The sequence below is a fragment of the Oryzias latipes genome, chromosome 21, assembly GCF_053564925.1.
Source record: "Oryzias latipes strain Hd-rR chromosome 21, Olatipes_Hd-rR_3.1".
Classification (NCBI taxonomy): Eukaryota; Metazoa; Chordata; class Actinopteri; order Beloniformes; family Adrianichthyidae; genus Oryzias; species Oryzias latipes.
Genome location: NC_136257.1, coordinates 30,265,392 through 30,288,422, shown reverse-complemented (window position 1 = coordinate 30,288,422; position 23,031 = coordinate 30,265,392). Strand labels below are relative to the sequence as shown.

General features: G+C 41.7%; 1 protein-coding gene and 1 long non-coding RNA gene across 3 annotated transcripts in view; one reads left to right on the top strand and one right to left on the bottom strand.

The window, feature by feature from the left end:
• LOC144988781 (uncharacterized) overlaps positions 1 to 7,868 on the top strand; it is a 43,867-nt gene extending 35,999 nt beyond the window's left edge. The window contains exons 2-6 of one of the 2 annotated variants that reach the window (XR_013652808.1): positions 2,522 to 2,619; positions 2,850 to 2,968; positions 7,012 to 7,137; positions 7,250 to 7,358; positions 7,507 to 7,868. This is a non-coding gene — a long non-coding RNA (uncharacterized LOC144988781). The remainder of the gene's footprint in view (positions 1 to 2,521; positions 2,620 to 2,849; positions 2,969 to 7,011; positions 7,138 to 7,249; positions 7,359 to 7,506) is intronic. The other variant, XR_013652809.1, reaches the window with a different exon arrangement.
• The window catches only part of ttn.2 (titin, tandem duplicate 2), a 198,414-nt gene that overhangs the window by 63,805 nt on the left and 111,578 nt on the right, over positions 1 to 23,031 (bottom strand). The window contains exons 105-157 of the mRNA XM_078939704.1: positions 22,699 to 22,886; positions 22,481 to 22,595; positions 22,053 to 22,340; positions 21,821 to 21,972; positions 20,856 to 21,003; positions 20,340 to 20,639; positions 19,909 to 20,196; positions 19,528 to 19,824; positions 19,170 to 19,356; positions 18,970 to 19,085; positions 18,584 to 18,883; positions 17,689 to 17,988; positions 17,499 to 17,604; positions 16,498 to 16,694; positions 16,111 to 16,416; positions 15,846 to 15,999; positions 15,453 to 15,577; positions 15,255 to 15,373; positions 14,059 to 14,239; positions 12,999 to 13,301; positions 12,339 to 12,890; positions 11,715 to 12,017; positions 11,389 to 11,545; positions 11,156 to 11,298; positions 10,913 to 11,031; positions 10,581 to 10,758; positions 10,178 to 10,462; positions 9,758 to 10,051; positions 9,382 to 9,681; positions 8,981 to 9,289; positions 8,674 to 8,900; positions 8,273 to 8,587; positions 7,624 to 7,738; positions 7,231 to 7,539; positions 6,962 to 7,143; positions 6,661 to 6,790; positions 6,367 to 6,518; positions 6,017 to 6,164; positions 5,716 to 5,936; positions 5,335 to 5,431; positions 4,917 to 5,213; positions 4,424 to 4,723; positions 3,950 to 4,264; positions 3,394 to 3,620; positions 3,163 to 3,313; positions 2,799 to 3,080; positions 2,384 to 2,686; positions 1,903 to 2,208; positions 1,363 to 1,644; positions 1,041 to 1,228; positions 600 to 711; positions 375 to 513; positions 75 to 238 (exon numbers count right to left, since the gene is read on the bottom strand). Of these exons, the coding sequence (XP_078795830.1) occupies positions 75 to 238; positions 375 to 513; positions 600 to 711; positions 1,041 to 1,228; positions 1,363 to 1,644; positions 1,903 to 2,208; positions 2,384 to 2,686; positions 2,799 to 3,080; positions 3,163 to 3,313; positions 3,394 to 3,620; positions 3,950 to 4,264; positions 4,424 to 4,723; positions 4,917 to 5,213; positions 5,335 to 5,431; positions 5,716 to 5,936; positions 6,017 to 6,164; positions 6,367 to 6,518; positions 6,661 to 6,790; positions 6,962 to 7,143; positions 7,231 to 7,539; positions 7,624 to 7,738; positions 8,273 to 8,587; positions 8,674 to 8,900; positions 8,981 to 9,289; positions 9,382 to 9,681; positions 9,758 to 10,051; positions 10,178 to 10,462; positions 10,581 to 10,758; positions 10,913 to 11,031; positions 11,156 to 11,298; positions 11,389 to 11,545; positions 11,715 to 12,017; positions 12,339 to 12,890; positions 12,999 to 13,301; positions 14,059 to 14,239; positions 15,255 to 15,373; positions 15,453 to 15,577; positions 15,846 to 15,999; positions 16,111 to 16,416; positions 16,498 to 16,694; positions 17,499 to 17,604; positions 17,689 to 17,988; positions 18,584 to 18,883; positions 18,970 to 19,085; positions 19,170 to 19,356; positions 19,528 to 19,824; positions 19,909 to 20,196; positions 20,340 to 20,639; positions 20,856 to 21,003; positions 21,821 to 21,972; positions 22,053 to 22,340; positions 22,481 to 22,595; positions 22,699 to 22,886 (11,772 nt within the window). The remainder of the gene's footprint in view (positions 1 to 74; positions 239 to 374; positions 514 to 599; positions 712 to 1,040; positions 1,229 to 1,362; positions 1,645 to 1,902; positions 2,209 to 2,383; positions 2,687 to 2,798; positions 3,081 to 3,162; positions 3,314 to 3,393; positions 3,621 to 3,949; positions 4,265 to 4,423; positions 4,724 to 4,916; positions 5,214 to 5,334; positions 5,432 to 5,715; positions 5,937 to 6,016; positions 6,165 to 6,366; positions 6,519 to 6,660; positions 6,791 to 6,961; positions 7,144 to 7,230; positions 7,540 to 7,623; positions 7,739 to 8,272; positions 8,588 to 8,673; positions 8,901 to 8,980; positions 9,290 to 9,381; positions 9,682 to 9,757; positions 10,052 to 10,177; positions 10,463 to 10,580; positions 10,759 to 10,912; positions 11,032 to 11,155; positions 11,299 to 11,388; positions 11,546 to 11,714; positions 12,018 to 12,338; positions 12,891 to 12,998; positions 13,302 to 14,058; positions 14,240 to 15,254; positions 15,374 to 15,452; positions 15,578 to 15,845; positions 16,000 to 16,110; positions 16,417 to 16,497; positions 16,695 to 17,498; positions 17,605 to 17,688; positions 17,989 to 18,583; positions 18,884 to 18,969; positions 19,086 to 19,169; positions 19,357 to 19,527; positions 19,825 to 19,908; positions 20,197 to 20,339; positions 20,640 to 20,855; positions 21,004 to 21,820; positions 21,973 to 22,052; positions 22,341 to 22,480; positions 22,596 to 22,698; positions 22,887 to 23,031) is intronic.

Here is a 23,031-nt window from a genome sequence, read left to right as displayed (position 1 = left end):
TGTTGTGAGAGAGAATGGGTTAGACATTTTGTACAGGACCAACAAAAACAAGAATTATGAAGAGGTGACATTACCAATGGGATCTTTGGCAAACACTGGCTTGGATGGTGGGCTTGGGTCTCCAGCTCCAACCTCGTTCTCAGCGCTTACTCTGAACTCATACTCGCAGCCTTTCAGCAGCTCTGTCACCCAGTACTCCACCTTTGGATGGATTCTCTCTGTGTTGCAGCGCACCCATCTATGATCACAAAATCTGTTAGCCACCAACAAACATACCTCATACTGTAGTTTACACTGTAATTTTCTGACTGAAAGCTTTATGAATGTGTTTATAGATTTATGGAAGTTCTCTCCATGCTGTTTGTCCTGGTCACCTGCTGGCCTTAGTCTCCTTCCTCTCCACAATATATCCTGTGATTGGTTTTCCTCCATCTGCAGGAGGCTCCCAGGTGATCAAGGCAGAGTCATGGTAGACCTCTTTAATTGTAGGCTGCTTGGGAGCGTCAGGCACCTCTGTGGTGGAAAAAGACATGATAGGGTAAAACATTGTTTTTGGTCAAATATCACTAAAACTGATGGCAAATTTAGAGTGAACTCACTGAAAACATCTCTGGCTTTGGTCTCTGCTGACAGAAGGGGGTCACTGATTCCATACATGTTCTGAGCCATGATCCGAATGATGTAATCACGACCCTCTATCAGTTTTGGCACCTAGAAAAGTACGGAAAGAAGTGGTTGTACATAACATTTTTCTGTATAAATTAAAGACGATATTGATTGTAAAACACGTACTGCTGCAAATCTGTGATACTCTGTTTTAATTAAAAATTAGACAGCTTATGGTCTAAATTTGTAAAAAAAAAAGAAAGAAAAACATATTAAATATTTATCTAAAAACAAAAGAAAAAGCAACAAGCTCAAACTATAGAAAAATTTGCAAGAAAACTACATTTCATAGAAAAAACTTTACTATGGCTTGAATTGGCTGAAAAAAGAAGTGAAAATTATGATTGCAGATTTAAAGAAACTACTTTTATCACCTTGCAGGTGGTTCTGGTACAAGATGAGGTGACCGGCATCCACAAATCTCGGTTGGTATCTCTCTTCTCCACTATGTAAGTGGAGATGGCACAACCTCCATCATCTAGTGGGGGGTTCCAGGAGATAACCATGTAGTTCCTGTAGACCTCATTGAATACTACAGGTCCCTCCGGTGGCTGAGGACGGTCTAACATGAGAAAAAACAAATTACCTTCTAACATCACTTTCTAATTTTCATCATATTTTTTGCATTACAAATTACTTTTTTCCAAGATTTTAAAACAACACTGTGTGTAAATTGAGAATGGCACCATGACTCACCAACCACAGTGATGTTGCATATTCCTAAGCGAGTGCCGGCGGCATTTTCTATGTTGACACAGTAGCGGCCGCTGTGGTCTCTCTTGGCCTTGTTGATGTTGAGGCTGAAAGTACTTGTGCTGCTAAAGAGGCCAATGTCTTCGTCGGCCTTCAGCTCTTCGCCATTCTTTGTCCAGGCAACAGAAGGTACTGGTTTACCGTTGTAGCGCCCTGACAGCATGCAGGGGTCACCCACCTTCACAATCATGCTTTCCCTATAGTTCAGTTCCAGAGATGGTGGTTCTAAAGAGGGATAACATTAATTAAACATTTTAAACAATGTTCAGACTTTTTCTTTGTTTCTGAAACATTAAGACATAACTGTTCATGCAAAAAGTAAAAAGCACTTTCTGAACCAGCTTGTAAACAGTTGATAAGTAAAATATACGACAAGCCACTTGGAGCTATGGAATCTGTACCACATGCATGTTGCCTGGCATAGAGTTGCTTTTCAATAGATAGTAAAAAACAAAAAATAGTCTTTGTTGTCATGTTTCTTACCAAGCTCGTCTTTGCATTGCACCGCTTTAGTGTTGAAGGACGGCTTGCCCTGTCCAACTTCATTGACAGCAGAGACTCTAAACTCATGGCTTGAGCCATCTTTAAGCCCAGTCAGTGTGAACTTCCTCTCCATTAGTTTTTCTTCTCCACCTATTCTTGTAAAATTGTCACGGCCAATCATTCGGGTTTCAAGAACGTATGCCGTCACCTCAGCACCGCCATCGTACTTTGGTGGTCTCCAGGAAACAGAGATAGAGTCTTTGGTAACAGCAGTGACGATCAGATCCTCTGGACGCTCTGGGACAGCTGAAAAGTGACAAAGACAAATTAATGTATTCATGAAAACTGGTTTTCTAAGATAGGAGCCTTCTAAAAACAAATCTTTTACAATTTCACACAAAAGATGGTCAAGATTTCTTCTTTCCTGTTTTAATCCTGAAAACTAGGTCTGAACAGAAACAGTTCAATTCCTGTCACTCACAAATAGGGTCTTTGATGAGAACCATTTTCTCCGTCTCTATGAAAGGTCCCATGCCAATGATGTTCTCGGCTGCGATCCTGAAGAAGTAACCCTTGCCATCATTAAGTCCCTGCACCACTGCGTTGTTTCTTGTCACAGTGTAAGACACGGAGGTCCAGCCCATGCGGTCAGCCTCACGCTTCTCAATGATGTAGTTGGTGATGGCTGAACCACCGTCATCCTCAGGGGAAGACCAGGTTAGCTTACAGGAGTCGGTAGTCAGATTCTCTCCAACGAAGGGAAGACGGACTGGTCCAGGAACATCTGAAGTGATGAGGGAGGAACGAGTCAATTATTTTTATAGGAGTAAAAACCCTGTTTCAGACATTTTGATTAGGATAACTTTTCATTTTTCTCAAATTTTTCCATCACTTACCCAAGACTTCAACAATGACAGCTTTCCTTCTCTCTCCTCCTTCATTTTTAGCACTTAGTGTATAGATGCCTTGGTGTTGGCGCCTACAGTTTTTGATGACCAGAGAATTTGAGATGCCGGTCTGCTCCACTGCAGCTTCCTTGGGCACCTCGGCATCGTCGCGACACCAGGTAATCTGCGGTGCAGGTTTGCCTGACACATAAGCGATGATGCGAATTGTGCCTCCAGCATGGACTACAATCTTTTCCTTCACTGAGGCATCCAGGTCCATCTCGGGAGGAACTGGAGTTTGAGACAGTATTTGATCAATGAAACTCAAATGTGCTCATATTTGCCTAAAAAATGAAGTTATTCTCAGTCTTACTTGTTCTGTCTTTGACTTCAATAAGCTCAGACACATATCCTGGTTCTCCCTCTCCAGCAGCATTAATGGCTCGAACTCGGAAGCGGTACAGACCGCCCTCCTTCAAATCAGTAACCACATATTTTGTCCCTCTGATCTCTGTGTCTTTGACCTATAAAAATCAAGCAATAGAAACCTGTTATGAAATACATCAGCACCTATTCATACATGAAAAGTCAGATCAATATTTACTTTTTCCCAGCCCTCGTCGCTCTCCGGTTCCTTTTCCTCCTCTGCGTCGCTCAGTAGTAGAAGCTTCCTCTGAGCTTTCTTCTCCTCCTCTTCCTTGTTAATCTCCTTAAACTCAGCAATGTAACCAGTCACCTTTGATCCTCCATCCATTGTTGGTGGGATCCATTCCAACTCCACAGTTGACTTTGTCCAGTCTGTCACCTTTGGAGTAGGTTCGCCTGGTGGTTCTGCACACAGCAACAAATACCTTGGTGATGTAGTTTTATTACAAACATAAAAGAACAGGAAAAGTAAGCGGCAGATGTTAATGTCTTGACTACAGCTATTTTAAGAAACTTTATTGGATAATTTGACAAGAGAATTGATTTTTCTCAATTTATAACTACTACAAAGCTGTTATAAGAGACTACAATTAATAAACTCTTTAAAATTTTTGTTGAACACATAATTTCTGACAAGACACTTAAGCCAAGCTAATCATAGCTACAGTTTGCAGTTCAGTTGCATGCTGGTGACTGTAATGTTATCAGATGCTGTGAAAATATCATTGACTTACTGATGGGGTCCCTACAGAGTATGGGATCTGAGGGTATGCTAGGCAGACCACAGCCAGCTGCATTGATCGCAATGATCCTAAACTGGTACATGGCACCCTCCATCAGACCAGTGACATCCCAGTTGTTTCCAAGTGGTAACGCCCTGATTGGGTCGCGAGTGACACGAGTCCAACGCTTGGAAGTGGTCTCCTTCTTCTCAATAAAGTAACCAGTGATGGAGGATCCACCGTCATATTTGGGTTCATCCCAGTTGACAGTCATGGATTCCAGACAAACGTCAGTGACAGTTGGTTTCTCGCATTGACCAGGCACAGCTGAAGGCAGAATGACATCAGATCAAGAAAGGTCACATATCCAAGACTAAACGACCATTTATAAAAACTTTTATGACTAACGATGAACTGTCTACTAGGTAAGTGATAAAAAATACAATCTTAGTTGTGTCACCACTGGGTGATGAGACCGGTACTTACTGAAGAGGTTTCTGGCCTTTTCTGGCTCACTGACCACGGGGGGTCCAACTCCAAACTTGTTCTGGGCCATAACTCTAAACTCATACTCATGGTTTTCTGTGAGCCGGGTGACCACGTAAGCACATTCCTTGGGGTCACTGGAGACATGAACCCAGGACTTCCTGTTGTCTTCACGTTTTTCAACAACGTAATTGGTGATTTTAGATCCACCATCATCTTTAGGAGGTTCCCAAGCCAGGCCAATTCTCTCTGCAAACACCTCAGTGAACTTAATTGGTCCGACTGGTGGTCCAGGGGGTCCTGCACATGGAGGAAGGTTTGGGATAATTTGAGCCAAATAAAACAATTTAACTACCAATCCAACCGTCTGTTAATAAAATGTCTTAAAACTGCAAATAAAAATTGTAAAGTTTCCTTGACAAGCTTTCTATTTTGTCACACCTTAAATTGAATTTCATACTGAACATCTTGGCATACTGCTTAAATTTCTCACCTAGCACTGACAGCTTGATGTCTTTGGTTACGGTGCCAAGACTGTTGCTGGCTGTCAGACTGTAGAGGGCGCTATCATGCCTGCTGGCATGCTGGATCAGCAGTGTACACTTGTCCTGGGTTACCAGTTTGTTGATGTGCTGGTCATACTGCACTGCAACTTTCTCCTCTGGTTTGGCCAGGCTAGCTTTGTGCCAGGTCAGGGTTGGGAATGGACAGCCGCTGACTTTTGCAACGATACTGACATCGCAGTCTTCCTCTCCGTCCATGGCCTCCCGGAGTTGGATGGTGGGAGCACCTGTCAAAATAAAAAAAAAGATAAAAAACAAAAGAAATTACATATAGAAATGTCAAGTATGACCAGTTTCTATTGAGGTTTTTGGAACAACACTGGAATGGCTCAAGTGGCCATTACTTACATGTTTGATCCTTGATTACCATGGGTCCAACAGTGGCAGAGGGTCGACTTGGTCCAGCAGCATTCACTGCCTTCACTCTGAACTCATATTCTCCACCCTGCAGATAAAAATAGTTGTGGTAAACTCATGGTAAAAAAAAAACAGCTCGCCCTTTGGGGTGGATACCTGGTAATATGTAGCAAAAGTTAAATGACATCAGTAAAAAGTCTTACTCTAGGATGAATTTAGGTTAAGATTTTTTTTTTTTTATTTTAGGAATCAATTCTAAGTGCAATATTTTAGCCAAAAAAGAATGGACAGGACAAGTATGAACCATGTTGAAATATAATTATATTAAATGAAAAGATGTTGCAGAAATTATAAATGGAGAGTTAGACTGACCTCCTTTAGGTCCTCAACAATAAAAGTAAGCTCCTCCACATCTCTCTTGTTGCACTGCTTCCAGGTCTCCTTCTCCTTGCCACTGGTGTCCCAGCTCAATTTCTCAATAATGTAATGTTTTACAGGTGAGCCACCGTTGTTTTTGGGAGGTTCCCAACTCAGAGTGACAGTGTTTTTGGTCACTAAATTAACCTTCAACTTTGTGGGTGGATCGGGTGGATCTATAGGAGACATTAGTAAATATTGGACTAATATTTGCACAGATTTTTTGTGTTTGCTAATTAAGAGGGTATGTACTCACAAATAGGATCTCTGGCTCGAACAGGTTCTGTTGTAACAGTAAATGGCCCAAATCCAAGTCGATTTTCAGCTCTGACCCTAAAGAGGTATTCCTGACCTTCAAGGAGGCCTGGAACCACAAAGGCCTGGCTTGCACAAGCTGCATTCACCTGTAAAAAAGTATTGAAGTCCAACAGTCGATAACTCACAAACATACATTATACATCAAATTTACAAAAATCACAAAATAAAACGCATTTTTCTGGTTTATGCACTAATCCACTTGCTAGCCTAAAGGTGCAGCAGATTAAAACAGCATTTTTGAGAAGGGGAAAAAATTGTATTCAATTATTTTCTCTGAATTACATTCACCTTTGTCCAGGCTTTGTCAATAACTGACTTCTTCTCAATAAAGTAGCTCTTGATTCTTTCTCCTCCATCAGTTTCAGGGAGTTTCCAGATCAGCCTCATGGTTGACTTGGTGACATCAGTGACTTTTAGGTCCTTTGGAGGTCCAGGAACATCTGTTTCGGAAAAGCAAGTTCAGTCTTAGACATAGAACAATGAGACTAACAATATTCCCGTGAAGAAAAAAAAGGAAACATGTCAGGGCATTTTTATTGCAGCTGGAACAACATTGATATGCTGCAAGAAAGTAACACCTACCAAGGACAATCACTCTGACGTTAACATGTTTCTGTCCAGATTTGTTCTTTGCTGTGATGGTGTAACGTCCAGAATGGCTTCTCTTGCTGACTGGGATGTTTACCACAGATGTTGTGTCTGTAGCCTCAACCTGTATATACACAAACAATGACAAATTGACACGTAAATGTTAAAAGAGACACTGATTTTTCTTTTTAAGAAGTGTTGTGTTTCTCCTGTTTATTTTGAAGTGTTTCATCCTTCTACACACAAAAAATAAGTTGTGTGATGATAAAATCATGTGCTACTTTAAAGGTCTCACCCCAGAGTCCACAGGCAAAATATGCAGTTTGTCCTTCTTTTGGGTTTCAGCTTTGCCTTCATAGTCCCAGGCTACCTTTGGAACAGGCCTGCCTCTAATGGTGGCAGGGATTCTGACAGGATCTCCGGCACGGATACCCACAAGGTCGTCGGCCATGACATCAATCGTGATGAAAGGTGGGACTGTTGAGAAGTTGTATCAAATATGAAAGTGAAGAATTCAATATAAGACATGCTTTCAGTAAGATAAAAATTTGAATCCGAACTTACGCTGCACATCCTCCACCAGAACCTCACTGGTACGGGGGCTGGGATCGGATTCGCCAATGTCATTGACTGCAATGATTCTGAAGCGATAACGCTTCAACTCCCGGAGGCTTGGTACAGTAAATTCTGTGGTAGGGTGTAAGCTGTCAACATCATTCACTCTAACCCAATCTGATCCACCCTCATCCTGAATCTGGATGATGTAGCCTTTGATTGGACTTCCTCCATCACTCTCAGGTGGGTCCCATGTCAGCGTGACATTGTGCTTTGTCTTGTCAGCCACCACAGGAGCAGCGGGCATGCTTGGAGGAGCTAGAAATGAAAGCAGCAGTGCACATTTTAGGGAAGTTGTATTCTTCACCACCCAGGAAGCAGATTTCGTTATGATTTACTCACTGATGGGATCAACAGCGAAAGCAGACTCAGATGGCATGCTAAAAGGTCCAGTTCCTGCTGAATTGCAAGCTGCAACCCTGAACTCATACTCTGTTCCTTCAAACAAACGTGTCACCTGATTCATAAAGAAAGGAGAAAAATGTTTTTGTTTATTTCCAAAAAAGTCTTGTTTTTATTGCAAACCTTACAGTGTTGTAAAGGATGTATCTATGCTCAGAGACAATTAAAAAAAAATAATCTCTGAAGTGAGTTGATGTAAAAAGAAAAAGTTTACCAATTTTGTGATAAGGGATTTAAAAAAAAAGTCTTCTCAGTTTTTTTACACACCTGGGTGCTAGACTCGAGTGGTTTAACCCCCCCCCCAAACAACCCATAAATGCTGACTGTACAGCAGTAAGGCATTGGGTTCTATGTTTAGTTTTTAGTATGAACTGACCATTGATTTGAGCCCATAACCTCTCAGTTTTATGGCAAATACTCTGCTAATAGGCCACTAGCTCAGTGGCCTGGTGGTAGAGTGAGGAGGTTGACACAACAAAGCTCCAAGACTTTCCCTTTTTTTTTTAAACTAACACTACAATTGATTTTTTGCAATCGACCCACTCCTTACATATTTGCACTTTCAGACACTGAAGATCAACCCGCTCACCTGATACTCCCAGCCTTTGACACCCCTTTTGGTCACAGGTGTCTTGTTAACTTTAGCCCAGTATTCTGTGCCTTTTTCCCTCTTCTCCAACCAGTAGCCAATGATCATGGAGCCACCAGTTTCTCTAGGGGGCTCCCAAGTCACTGTCATGGAGGTCCTGGAGAATTCTGAAATAGCTGGTTTCTCTGGTGGTCCAGGAAGGCTGAACGGGTCTGTTATCTTGACTTCCTCTGTTGCACATGGGTCAGATTTACCAAAGCGATTCTCTGCTCTGACCTGGAAAATGTAGGTCTTATTTGTATCCAAGTTCCAAACCTGCAACAAACAGAGAGATTACCACTGTTGTCACAGAGTTCTCATGCTTTTTATTTAGTGCAGTTGTTACAGTCAAAGGGACATACCCCGTATTTCCTCTCGATTATGCTGTTAGTGACCTCCACCCATTGTGGCTCAGGAGGAGCTTCCTCTCCTTCTTCTAGCTCTGGCTGGTCTGTAACAACTTCCTTTCTCTCAACAATATAGTTGGTCAGCTCAGTGCCACCATCATCAAGGGGCGCATCCCAGTTCAGGTAGCAAGACTCCGCCATGATGTTGGACACAGTCAAATTTCTGGGTGGAGTTGGTCGGTCTAGAAGAAGAGCAAAGGGGTGTTCAGAACATAAAAGTCACATATCTTGTTTTGAGTTTGGGTGCAGTGAGTTAACTCACCCAGGACCATGACAAAGACAGTGTGCTTTGCTGAGCCCATATTGTTTGAGGCTAAGACAGTATAGCTGCCACGGTCCCTCCGGTTCACGGCAGGAATAGACAGTGTAGTCTTAGCATTCATCCTTCCAGTCACCTCGGTTTCTATCAAAAGGGTCTCGGTTGACTCTTCAATCACCACATCGTCCTTGGACCACTCAATTTTTGGGATGGGGAGTCCAAGCACGTTAGCAGGAATCTCAACTGGCTCATTCTTTCTCACTATGATGGTGTCAGCTTTGAAGTGCTTCAGCAAGTGAACCTCAGGACCCACTGAAAACAGAAACAAATCGCAATAGTTCAGTCTGTCTCAAATGTTAATCCGCAGCTATATATTTGAAGGTTATAGAGCTGTTCGATCTCACCTTCATCATCTTGGATAACCACAGTCAATGGAATGGATGGCTCACTCTGTCCAATAAGATTGGCACATTTGATTCTAAACTCATACATCCAAGCCTCTTCCAGGCCCTCCACAGTCATTGTTAGGTTAGGGCATATTTCAGTGTTACAAGGCTCAAAGGCTTGTTGGTCCTGCCTCTTTTTCTCTATAAAGTAGCCAATCACAGGGCTGCCGCCATCATTGCGAGGTGGCTTCCAAGCCAATGTGATAGAGTTCTTGGTGCGCTCTGTGTAGTGAAACTTCTCAGGGTATGACGGTGGGCCTGTAAAACCAAGAAACAAGTTTGAACACAAATCAAAATTTCACGTCTTGACTTCCTGCCTCTAGTCAGTACTCACCTTGTGGATCCACAGCCTTTATTGGGCCTAATTCAACAGGTGGGCCCATGCCAAACTTGTTCTTGGCAAAAACTCTGAAAAAGTACTCTTGTCCTTCCATGATGCCCACACACTCACACTTGGATGAAGCAGTTTCAACAGGCTGCCTCCATGTGTGCATCTTGGCATCTCGCCTCTCAACAATGAAGCCTGTAATATCACTACCTCCATCATCTTCAGGGTCGTCCCAGTTCAGGAAAATCATCTTACGAGTAACAACAACTGGCTTCAGGTCTGTAATGGGCCCAGGGACATCTGTAAAGAAAGAACAATGACATTGTCAGTGTCACATTGATATACTCCTCAAACATTGATATAAAATATTCCCTGGTAAGTGCAATCAAACTGGATGCCTTAACTTGATTTTTTTTCTTTACTCACCCATCACGTCCACCCTGGTCCACGCAGACTTTATGCCACTGGGGTTGCAAACAGATATCTGATATTTGCCACAGTCCTTTCTCTGCACATTCTTGATTGAAACAATGCTGTTGTTGCCCTCGCTGAGGATTTCCACACGGTCTTTGTCAGGTTTGTTGTCATCCTTTGTCCAAGAGATTGATGGATAAGGTTTGCCCGTAACTGTAGCTGGTATGCGTAGTGTTTCTCCAGCTCTGATGGTAACCCCATTCTTGACTGACAGATCCAGTTCAATGACGGGCACCTCTGTTAGTAGAAAGCAATAAGTGTCAAAGAATTGATGAAGAAAACAACAAATTAACAAAATATATATATATATAAAATAGTCACCCTGTAGACTAAAATTTTAATAAATTATCCTGACCTGCAGGATTCCTGACAAAAACAGACTCTGTGAATCCAGGTGTTCCTTCTCCTGCAGCATTGCAGGCAATGACTCGGACGATGTACTTGGCTCCCTCACGCACACCATAAACAGTAAAGGCCCGGGTCTTCCAAGGGCGCTCTGTTGACCTAGACCAGTCTTTTGTTCCAGCCATTGCCTGAAGGAAAACAAACAATAAAAAAAACACGGTTTGACTTGGAATGAAACCAAAAGTTTTGAAGGATTTATTAAAAAGTTGAATTTATCTAATACATTGACCAGCTGCAGTCATAGTCCCACCAAAAAAATTAGCTCAAAAGTAGCGGTCCTACCTTATCCACGTGGTATCCCAGAATATCTCCTCCGCCATTATCAGCAGGTGGATCCCACTCCACATCTATTGAGTGGTCAGTGGTTTCCACTACTCTTGCAATTGGAGGTCCAGGAGGCACTGCATAATAAAACAAATTTAGTCAAATTACCAAACTGTACAGTCACATAAATTTATTACTAGTGAGACAAGTATGAAAACTTGTGAACTGTTCAGGAATGAAGGAATTTGTCAGTTCACGTACAAATTGGTGCCTGGGCAGTCTTTGGTTCAGAGGGACCACTAAACTTTCCAGGGCCGGCTTGGTTTTCAGCTGCCACCCTGAAGATGTAAGTCAGTCCCTCCAGGAGGCCTTCAACATTGAGCTCAGTATTTGGAACCATGTCTCTGAATATAGGTACAATAGAGATCATTAATGTAATTTACAAGCCTTTGTAAAAGTCCAAGAAGACAAATTCTTATGGAGTGATTTCTGACCTGTTGACACGTGCCCAGTGGGAACTGTTGATTTCACGTCGCTCCACCCAATATCCTAATATAGGGCTTCCATTGCCATCTGGTTCATTCCAAGTAACCAGCATACTGTTGGCTGTGACATCATTAATGACTGGCTTATCAGGTGCCTCGGGAGGTTCTGATGAAAATGAGAGGAGACCATGTGCTTAAGTGCGACAGGTGATGTCTTCAATCTTAACTTTCTGATACATAAAAAATTACTGGAGGAAATGTAACTTGAAAAATGTAAAAGTACATGTTTAAATTCTACTTTAATGGCCATCTGTAATGTACATATTGGGTCATACCGAAAGGGTTCTTGGCAATGACTGGTTTGGAGACACATGGAGCACCAGGGCCAAACTTGTTCTCAGCCACAACCCTAAAGATATACTCCTTCTTTTCTATGAGCTTGGGCACCAGGTAGCGACAGCCTCTAAGTGTGGCAGTGACAGAGCTCCATCCAAAGTCCACCTTTGAGTTGTCCTTCTTCTCCACTGTGTAATTGAGAATCTCGCTGCCACCGTCATCCAGGGGAGGATCCCACTTGCAGATAACAGAGTTCTTCCTCACTTCCTCAAATCTTAAGTTCACAGGAGGACCCGGGGTATCTGCAGAAAGAAATGTGAGTTTATTTTTATTTCTTCACAAGAATCCTGTGCGTATGACAATAAACCTATTCTGAAATCTAATGTACTTTTAACTGTCATTGTCACTTTTTGTTTTTATAACCCAACTGATAGAAGAACATAAGCATCCCTGCTGTTCTGTTAGAGCTTTCTTGCTGTTGGTAGGATGTTCTTTCTATATTTATAATGTTGCCCGTGTTTGGACTCTGATTAGCCAGCCTGATACCTATTAAATATGTATAAACTGGTTAAATGAAAGAAAAAAAAAACATGGAAGCAAATACAACTCATCAAAAGTCTTACCAAGTACGTTGACCTCGCATGTTGCAGAGGCAATGCCGTGGTTATTCTCCACCTTCACCATGAAGACTCCATGATCACGGCGAATGGAGTCTTTGATGACGACTGAGGACACACCTCTGTGGCTGTTGTCAATAGCCAGTCGCTCATTTAGGGTTGGATAATCAAGTTCCTCGGCCTCTGGCTCTGCGGCTGCCGCCTCCTCTGGTTTCGCCTCCTCTGGTTTCGCCTCCTCTGGTTTCTCCTCTTCTTTTTTCTCCTCTCCCTCTTTCACCTCTTCTTTTTTTTCCTCTTTTTTCTCTGCTTCCCCTTCCTCTTTCTTCTCCTCCTCCTTCTTTTCCTCCTTTTTCTCCTCCTCCTTAACCTCTGCCTTCTTTTTTAGAGGTTTCTCTGGCCTCTTGCGGAGCTGCTCAGGCTGGATCTCCTGATTGTTCCAGTACCAGGTGATCTGAGGGTACGGGGAGCCTGATATGTTAGCATCCAGGCAGATTTCACAGCCCCGCCTCACGCTGAGACCAGACTGCAGGCTGCCACTTAGGAAAACTTTCGGAGGATCTAAGAAAGATAGGTGGAAGGCATTTTCAGAAAATACATTTTCAAAAGGGGACAAAAGTTTAATGAAACTTTTTTTTTTTGCTTCACTCAAGACCATGCCATCCTTACCGATGGTGTCCATTGCCTTAACAAAAGGCGTGTTACGGGATGGCTCACTCATCCCTGCGGCGTTTTCAGCTTTTACTCTGAAAGTGTAGTTCTTGCCCTCTGTCAGTCCTCTGACAGTGTAGGAAAGGACTGGTACCAAAAAGTCGTTGCACCTCTCCCATTTGTCCTCGCCTTTCTGCTGCTTCTCCAAGATGTAACCCATAATCTTGGCACCACCATCATACATGGGAGGCTTCCAAGTCAGAGTGATAGTGTTGGATGTGGGGTTATGAGTCTCCAAGTCCACAGGTGGATCAGGAGCATCTGGACCAAGGGACAAATTTCACTGAAATACGGTCTTAGACCTTTGACACGTTTCTTTTTGTCATTTCTCAAACTTATTTTAAAAGCTATTAATTCATTCAAATGGGGATTTATTATCTATATTTATTAGTCTCTGATTACAATATAAATATCTCTGAACGTTTCTTTGCAAGTATTGATGTAGAATACATACAAAGTGTTGGACATATAGAAATGAGAGATTCAAGAGTTTAAAGAAAAACGTTGAATTAACAAAAAAAGGGTATGATTTGTTAGCAGCAGTAATAAAATATGTGTATTTTTTATATATGATAAACAGGTCAAAATATAATTATACATTATTCATATAGCTTCATCTCATTTTACGAAAAAAAAAATTTCTACCTTTTCTTAACAATTAATGTCCAATGAAAACTTTTTTTGTTTGACACAGCGACAACATCTTAAAAATGTGAACCAAACTAGCAACCATCCAAAGCTAAAATAAATTTGTTTTACATGTATTTGTAGCATAAAGATATGGTTCATTATACAAATTTAACTTTACACCTAGATAAAACAGTGGAACTTTTAGCACTATTATAAAAAAACCAAAAACTTTTTCCAAAAACAATTTTCATCTAATTTCATGAACATATTGCCGATTTAATTTTTTTTTTACAAGTTAAGCAGATTCTAACAAATAGACTGTAAAAATAAACTGTCTAAAAACCAAGCTTCAATTTATATTGACTTAAAGAAAATCTATCAATCTTACGCTTTTGGTCCTGAGCAATAACTGGATTGCGGAGCTCAATGAACTCTCCGCCTCCAATCTTGTTGACGGCCTGGACTCTGAAGTAGTACTCTCCGTTGGGGATGAGGTCTTTGACTGTCCAACTGACCTTGTTCTCTCCAGACATCATGTTAACATACGTCCTTCTGCCAGCTTCACGTCGCTGCACAGCAACAAAAATAACCAAAACATCAAAAAAACATTTTTTTTGTAGGATCCAAACTGTCAGACCCAAAACACCAGGGACTAAACTAACCATATTGTTCACTGATGCTTTCCAGGAAACATTGAGTTGACGTTTTACATTTTAAACAACTTTGATTTTCACCAACAATATCATGAGACCCATCTTGCAACTAACAAAAAGAGCAAGTGCATAACCTCATCTGTAACTGACACATTGACTAATTTTATTTCTGATATAATGGCAACAAATGACGTATCCTCTTACAACAGGCATGTCCAAAGTCCGGCCCATCGGCCAAACGTGGCCTGCGTTCAAATTTCTTCTGGCCCTACGGCTCCTGTCATAAAATTAATATGTGGCCCCAGCATTTTCTAAGAGCTACGTTTTGATGATTGCGATTGGCTAAATTAAGTTACAATCCATTGTGGCTAGAACTTGTGGCTACGTGATTTTCAGAGCCAACGAGAAAACAGTTTTATTTATTACTGTGATCAAGCCACAGTGGTTTCTGAACAGGATTTTCTTGTTCACACGATTTAAATGTAAAAGTTTACGCGGAGCATTTGATAATGAATAATACATACTTTTTCTTTATTTTATTTTTGGTCTTCAAATATGAAATTCACAGTAAAAAATAATACATATGTATTTAGAAATAATTAATCCACACCACATCATACCTTACTACCACTACACTACCACACCACAATACCAGTACCAGTTCATACTCCTTCATCAATGCTTCATCATTTTTGGTGTTAGGTCATGTTGGAACAGGGAAGACCTATTCCAAATCTGTTCCCACAAGGATAGAGAAGCTGCTTGTGGAAGGAACACTATGAAATAGATATGCATGTCATATTCTTGGTAAACTTTCCCAACTTTGACCATTAATAATATCCCCTCATTGTAGGTATTATTTCGCTTTTTATTTTACTACAGGACCTGTGGCATACATGCAAGTAGAGTATAAACTTCTGTCGTGTCAGACCTGCAAGACGTAGTGAAGAATTGGACTGCCACCATCATAGTCAGGAGGATCCCAGGACACTTTACAGGAACTTTTAGTGATCTCAGAGGCCACAATGTCCTTACAAGGTCCAGGAAGACCTGAGAATCGAAAAACAAACATGTTTAACAACATAACATTGAGAAATGTTCCAAAATAGTGTTTGTATTAAAAACATACCAATGACTTTGACATTGATAGTTGCGCTTGCACTGCCGAGACTATTCTCCAGAGTGACCTTGTAGACTCCGGCATCAGGGTGAACGCTGCTGTCAATCTCAAGGTGTAAGGATGTGTACTCCTTCCTGTTCATTAAAAAAGAAAACAACTATTCAGCACCAATTGCCTTAAACAGATTAGAGATTAATATTAGTTTTCACATGTAATGATGCTATTACAATGGACTAGATTAAATTGAAACCCAACGTTTTGAGGAATTATATTTTTTTATATTTTGTAAACCAAGGAATAGTGTTATACTTTAGATTTTCCATGAATGGCTGCTCTGCAACATCTCTGTTCACATTATGACCTCTACAGTTAGTTTAAATGTCTTATTGTTGGTGTATTGACCTGAAGCTAATACGCTCATCAGCTTTCAACTCTTTGCCATCTTTGTGCCAGGTGACTTTGGGGGCTGGGACAGCTTTGAAGGGAACTGGAATATGAAGCTTCTCTGTCTCCACAACAACCAAATCCAAGGTCTGAAACTCCAATGTTGGGTTACCTGGAACCGCAAAAAGAAAGGATCTCAGATGGAAACTTGTGAATTTATGTGGATGTGTGCAGGATTCTCAGCTCTTTTTGGAGCAGAGATCCATGCTCTTTCTGCTCTTACAGTCAGAGTCTTTGGCAAAGACGTTTTCAGAGATGTCCGAGGGTTCGCTCTCTCCGACAGCGTTGATGGCCCTCACTCTGAAAATGTACTCCTTTTCAGGAACCACGCCCTCCTCCGCTTGGTACTTCAGCTCCTTTACTGGACGAGAATTGACCCTCATCCATTTCTGTGTTCCAGCTTCACACATTTCAATGTGGTAGCCACGAATTGGGGAGCCCCCATCCTTCTGTGGAGGCTTCCAGGCAATGGACAGGAAGTTTCTGCTAGCTCCGGTCACATGAAGTTCAATCGGGGGGGAAGGTACACCTGGTGGGACAGACATATTCACTGCATGCAGGTGATTTACTTTTGTAAAAAAGAAAAAAAACTGCATCATTTTAAACCAACCAGTGGGATCCTCAATGGTGATGATTTCGGTGGGTTCGCTCGGGTGTCCAACTCCAGCCTCATTCTCGGCACAGACCTGGAACTGGACTTCTGTTCCCTCAATGACGTCCGTAACTCGGTACTTGCAGTCTGGTCCTGAAGTTTTGCCACATTTCACCCAGCGGGTTCCAAGTTTTTCTTTCTTCTCAATGGAATACCTGTAAAAAAAGCAGCACGTTTGATAGTTCAAATAAACATCCCACCTTCAACCCATAAGAACCCGGACCTTTTTTTTCCTGAAAAATTAAATAATGTACTGTAGAATACATCACAAACCAAGAGGATCACTAAACAAATTTCTGACACTTTTCTGTTACACTGATATCATCATTGGTTCTTAAGGGTTAAGTGAGCAGTTTAAAAAATTCAGGGCCTACTTCTTAAAATGGAATGTATCATGTAGTGTAATGTTGATGTATGTAATCTACTGGGTTGCCACATCCATACATTTTATCATAGAGAATGTTTGGTAACTTTTAATCAATCAAAACTTTGAATGGAAGGAAACCTTAAAGAAATCTTTTAACAGAAGTCCATTTGTGTTTGGCAATTTTTTTAACAGCTTTGACCCCAACTATTGGATTTCTACATCATGGGGTGTCACACAGTCCTGAGATATGTCTGTTTGCACAAAACTGTCGAGGGGAAAACTGTGTCACATTTTAAAGGTGTATTACAATGTAAACCTGATATGGAAACACACGTCGCATAAAAATACTTAATTAGTAAGCTCTTTTAACATGTTTATTGTCATCACTTTTAAAAATATGTTTAAGCCCAAACCCAAAATATTTTGTAAATACAGAAATATTAGAGCAAAATATATATAAAAAAATGTATTTAGTAAAAATGTAAAAACAATAACACTGTGAAAAAATCAAAAGTTTATTAGCATTATCATTTAACACACTGTTATTTTCTTTTGGTGAAGCTTTACTGCCAGTGTAAGGGGAAATGTGCACCTTAGAATGGGTCTGCCACCATCATTTTTAGGCTCCTCCCACTGTAAGTCCACATATTTCTTAGTCACAGCATTGACAGACAGAGCGTATGGTGGGCCAGGAGTAGCTGCAAAACAAACCAAAAAAAAAAGTGCAATCAGCAACAGTTTTGTAGCCACTTTCATTGCCTTACATTGTCCTTCTGACTTACTGAAGGTGTCTTTAGCCAGCACAGAGTCCTCCAGCTCACAGAACGGGCCGACGCCCACTGCATTCTCTGCAGCAACGCGGAAGACATACAGCGAGCCCTCGTTAAGCGGAGTCACCGTAGACTTCAGCTCTTTGACGGTGGTGTCCACGGCCTGCCAGCCTTTGCGTCTCACGTCGCGCTTCTCCACCACATAGTTGGTGATGCGTGATCCTCCGTCACGCTCAGGTGCCGTCCACTTCAGGTCAGCGCTGTTTCTGCTGATGCTGATGACCTCCAACCATCGAGGAGCTGATGGAGGATCTGAAAGGTTTTGGGGAAGATTTGCTCATTTCAGGTCGAGGTGATGGTATTAAGACTTTCTGACAGGGTGATGATGACATTAAAGGTTGAACGTCTTTATACCATAAAATGCTCATATTTACGTTGCAACAGTTTCCCTATCCAGAGGTTGTGCTAACTTTTTTCCTCTATCCCCAGAATAAATAGCTCAAATGTTTCAAATAAAACAGTAACTAGACAGATTTAACCCAGAGTAACTGAGAATGCAGCTTTTAAAATAAATCCACCCAAGTACAAGTATTAAGTATGGTTCTGAAATACTACTCCAAGGAGTAAACTTTTTAAAAAGTTACTCAAATAAATGTAACTAAGTAAATTTATCTCATTATTACTCACGTCTGTGTTTAGGTCTTTTAGATTAAGAATTTAGCAGCACAATAAACATAAATGAGACGTTTTACTTTTCATTTTCTGGCTTTTTTAAGGTCTCTAGAATTAGTTAATGGAAAAGCCTTGGTCTTTGTAAAGACATTTAAGGAACAGATCAGACCAAAAAAAGTCCCAGTATGTCGTCTAACATCACAGCCTGTTTGTGTTCCGAGTAGTTTTCTCTTACTGAGTCTCTCTTTGCAGAGCACTGGGTCGCTGGGCTCACTGGGCTCGCTTTCTCCAGCAACATTAACTGCTCGCACTCTGAACGAATACTCCTGCTTCTCCATCAGGCCCTTCAGGAAATACTCCAAGCCGACAATGTTCTCTGCCACCCGGATCCAGTCGGTGGTTCCACTCTTCAGCATCTCAATGACGTAGCTGTCGATCTTTGCTCCTCCGTCATGCTCCGGTTTTGTCCACATCAGGAAGCACGAGGTCTTAGCCACATCTTTTACTGTGGGCTTACCTGGAGCCCATGGAGGATCTAAAACAGACACAAGCATACTATTTGTAACATTTTACAAATACTTTCATTGTAAAACTGAGATAGAAATCGTTTTTTTAAGATACCTATAGGATCTTTGATCAGTATTGGGTCTGTCTCCTTGCTGGGTTTTCCACTTCCTGCCAAATTCTCTGCAAGAACTCTAAACTTGTATTTTTTTCTGGTTGGGAGGCCTTTGACCCTTTAGAGATGAACACATTTAGTCAATAAACAAATTTTACCGATGACAATCAGTCGTTGACATCATTTGGACGGCAAGTCTAACCTGTAGTTAGTGTCTTTAATGGGCAGTTTGTTGCATCGAATCCACTTGTCATGGTCAGCCTCATATCGCTCCACCCAGTACCCTGTAATGGGGCTTCCACCATCCTCATCTGGTTCGTACCATGTCAATGTCAGGGAGTCTTTGGCAATATCTGAACCTTCCAATTTGTAAGGAGCTCCGGGAGTGTCTGAAGACAAACAGCCGGCACTTAATGAGAATCCGCAGAAAACCTTAACATTTCATCATACAGCTTTTATGTTTTTGTTTTGTACTTTAAAGGAAGTCAAACAAAAAAAAAAAGCAGAGAAAAAAAGACAGAGAAGGAAACAAAACGAAAAATGTTTGTCTGGTAACCCACCAAAGGAGTATCTGGCGATGATAGATGGGTGTTCAGCTGCTGGACCAACGCCAAACTGGTTCTCAGCAAACACTCTGAAGATGTATTCTTTGAACTTAACCAGGCCCACTGCTTTGTAGGTGGTCTGTTTGACAGTGGAGGACAGGCGATGCCAGATCTCGCTGTCAGCAGCTCGCCGCTCAACAATGTAGTTGGTGACTTTGGAGCCTCCGTCATCACGTGGAGGATTCCAGGCCAGGAAACAAGTTTCATTGGTAATTTCAGAAATGTCAAAAGCGGCAGGAGGACCAGGTTTGTCTGTTTTGAGAAGAAACATGTTATAAATTGGACTTCATTTGAAAAAGGAGTGTGCTGGTTTTCTATGTCATTCATTGGTCTTACCAAGGATGTTGACATCCACAGTGGCAGTAGCACGACCGCTGCTGTTGGTAGCTTCTATGATGTAGGTGGAGGTGTCATCTCTTGTGGTCTTGGCGATGGTCACAGTCGAGTGTCCAGGTTTGGTGTCAATTGACACCCTGTCATCTGGTTTGAGGACCAAGTCAGCCTTGGTCCATTTCACCCGGGGCTCTGGCTTACCTTTGACCTCAGCAGGGAGTTCAATCTTACTGCCTGCATTGGCCGTAAGGCCAGCCAGCAGTTTAGCATCCAGCTGAATCTCTGGAGCCTCTGCAGAGGAGATATGAACACGAGGTTGATATTGGTAGATCAAGAATTAAACTGATAAACCAAAGTTCATTTACTAAAAAAAAATATCCCAATATATAAAGTTCATTTAAGTGAAAAAGAAGACAAGAGAACATCATAGACACCTTTGGGATCAACAGCCTGGATCTCATCTGTGGCTTTGCATGGCTGGCTGGCTCCAAGTCGGTTCAGAGCTCTAACTCTGTACGCGTACCACTGGCCTTCAATCAGACCTGTAACTTGGCACTTTAGTTCAGGAACCATGTCTCCACAGGGCTCCCATTTGTCAGTTCCCCTCTGGCAGCGTTCAACATTGTATCCACGAATGCTACTGCCACCATCATACTTGGGTGGCTCCCAGGTCAGGAAGATGCCGCTGGCTGACTTGTCTCTCCATTTCAGATTTTCTGGAGGGTCTGAGACGGCTGGAACAAAATTAAGCACTTATCATTATCATTATTTTTTTTGCAAATTATGAAAAATAAATAAAACAGGTCAGATCACATCGCCATCTGGTGTTGATGCTTTATACTCTCAACTGTTTTCAGGGAGTCAGAGTTGAGGAAAAAGTAATTAGTTTGCAACTAAGGCATAAAAAACCCCAAGACACTTGAGTAATTGTGAGTGTTAGAGTAACTTACTAGCTGGTGAGGAGACGTTGACAGGCTCATCAATGTACGCTGGCTCTCCTGGTCCACATTTGTTGCAGGCAGTAACTCTGAACAGGTATTCTTTCCCTTCAACCACATCTGTGACTGTGAACTCTAGATCCTGGATCCCTGTAATCACCTGAGAAATCATTTGAAATCATCACTATCAGGCTGCACTTTTGGCAAACACTGCAGTACTGGTAGGTTCCTTAGCATTTACTGAGTTAGGAACTCAGTCAAGCTACTAAACCTTTTGGGCAGCACCTAGAGTTGGAAGAGGTTTGGTATGGAATCTGGAAACCGGACTAATCTCATGAATCTTGCTCCAGGCCTTTTCTTTCATAGCTCTATTACCATTTATGAAAAATCTGGTGACGTATAATCCCGGCCAGGCACAAACCACAATTATTATTTTATCCTCCACGATCAATTTTCAAACGGTTAGCACTTAAGTCAATTAAAAAAAGACGCTATTCATACATCACTGCCAAATCCAAGTCCCTGATTGGTCAAAGTTCAACCTGGTTTAATTTTCAAAGCACCATAATTGTTTGTGAGTTTCGTATCTAAAGCCTGGAAACAGTCGTCGAGACTTGCATAGCAGAGACTTGCGTAGAGACTTGCGTAGAGACTTGCGTAGAGACTTGTGTAGCGACGTGAGAACACGAGAGCTTTGAATGTAGAACAGCAAACGGCGCATTCATGCATGTTTATATAGACTTTTCATCGGAAGTGGCCACGGACAGTTTTACTGTAGTTTTAAAATTTTATATCTTAAAACAAAATTAACTACAAATAAAACTTTTTAAGAAACTTAGACCTGTGCCAGTCACTGATGTTAACATTATAAACCAAGGCTGGAAACAGAGAAGTATATCAAAGAAAGTTTACATTCAAGGATCTGTTTCAGTTTTCTCACAGTTTAGGAAAGAAAATTGTGTTTTGAGGTAACACACCTTGACCCAGGTCTTGCGGGACACATCTCGTTTTTCCACCTGATACCCAGTGAGAGGACTTCCACCATCATGCTCTGGAGCTTCCCAGCTAAGGTGGACATGCTGTCGGGTTACCTCAAGAACCTTGAAGTCCTTTGGTGCACTTGGTGCCGCTGTAAACAGACAAAACACGAGTTAATCAAAGTTTTTAAAGAAAAAGTCTTTGGAAAATTGTTGTCTTCTTCTGACGTACCAATGACATTAACTTCAATCTCTCCTGAGACAGTTGTGACATCATTTTCCAGCTGCAGTGTGTAAATGCCTTTGTCTGGTCGAACACTCGGGGTGACAACAAGTTCTGTGAATGTGGACTTGGTCATCAGGGAAACACGCTCGTTCTCAGCAGTTAGCTCCTTCTCTTCAAAGATCCATTTAGCCACAGGAGTTGGGTATCCACTGATGGGAACTCTGATGGTCAGAGGCTGTGGGACGATAACTTCAATACCATCTTTGAAAGCGCTTAGGTCCAAGGTTGGCCCAACTGAAAGACATAACAGAAACAGATTTTTGCAAACTGATTTATCTGTTTTTTATGTTTCTAGAAATAAGAAATAACTTTTGCAATTATGGCTCTCAGGTAATCATTTGCATCTCACGGTTAGTAAACTTCATGTGTCTTACCGTGTGGATCATCGGCCAGCAGAGGTCCAACAGTGTTTGATGGGTCAGAAAGACCAGCAGCATTTTCAGCAAACACCCTGTAGTTGTACTTGGTCCCATATTTCAGGCCAGACACCTGCAGAAAAAAAGAGATGTTAATGTCGAAAATGAAAAAAGTGAAGTTTTCCAGAATGTCTAAAAAAAAATCCAGGGGGCTGCAAATAAAGATTTTGCTTTACCTTATAGAAAAGGTCGGGACAGAGGCGGGCGTTGCACCGGAGCCACTTGTCAGTGCCGTCCTCACAACGTTCAATGATGTATCCAGTGATCATGCTGCCTCCATTCTTCAGAGGTGTCTCCCAGGTAAGCTGCACAGAGCTCTTGTTCTGGTCACTCCAAGACAGGTTCTGAGGAGGGCTGGGAGGCTCTGCAATGAGGAGAAGGTAAAGTCAGAAACACATTATGCAAAGTGAAGCAGACCAGAGTTCCTGTAGATCCTAAGATAACAGATGCATGAAAGATTGATTAACAATCAAATGTTCATAATGTTTCTTTTTTTGCCAGCAATACAG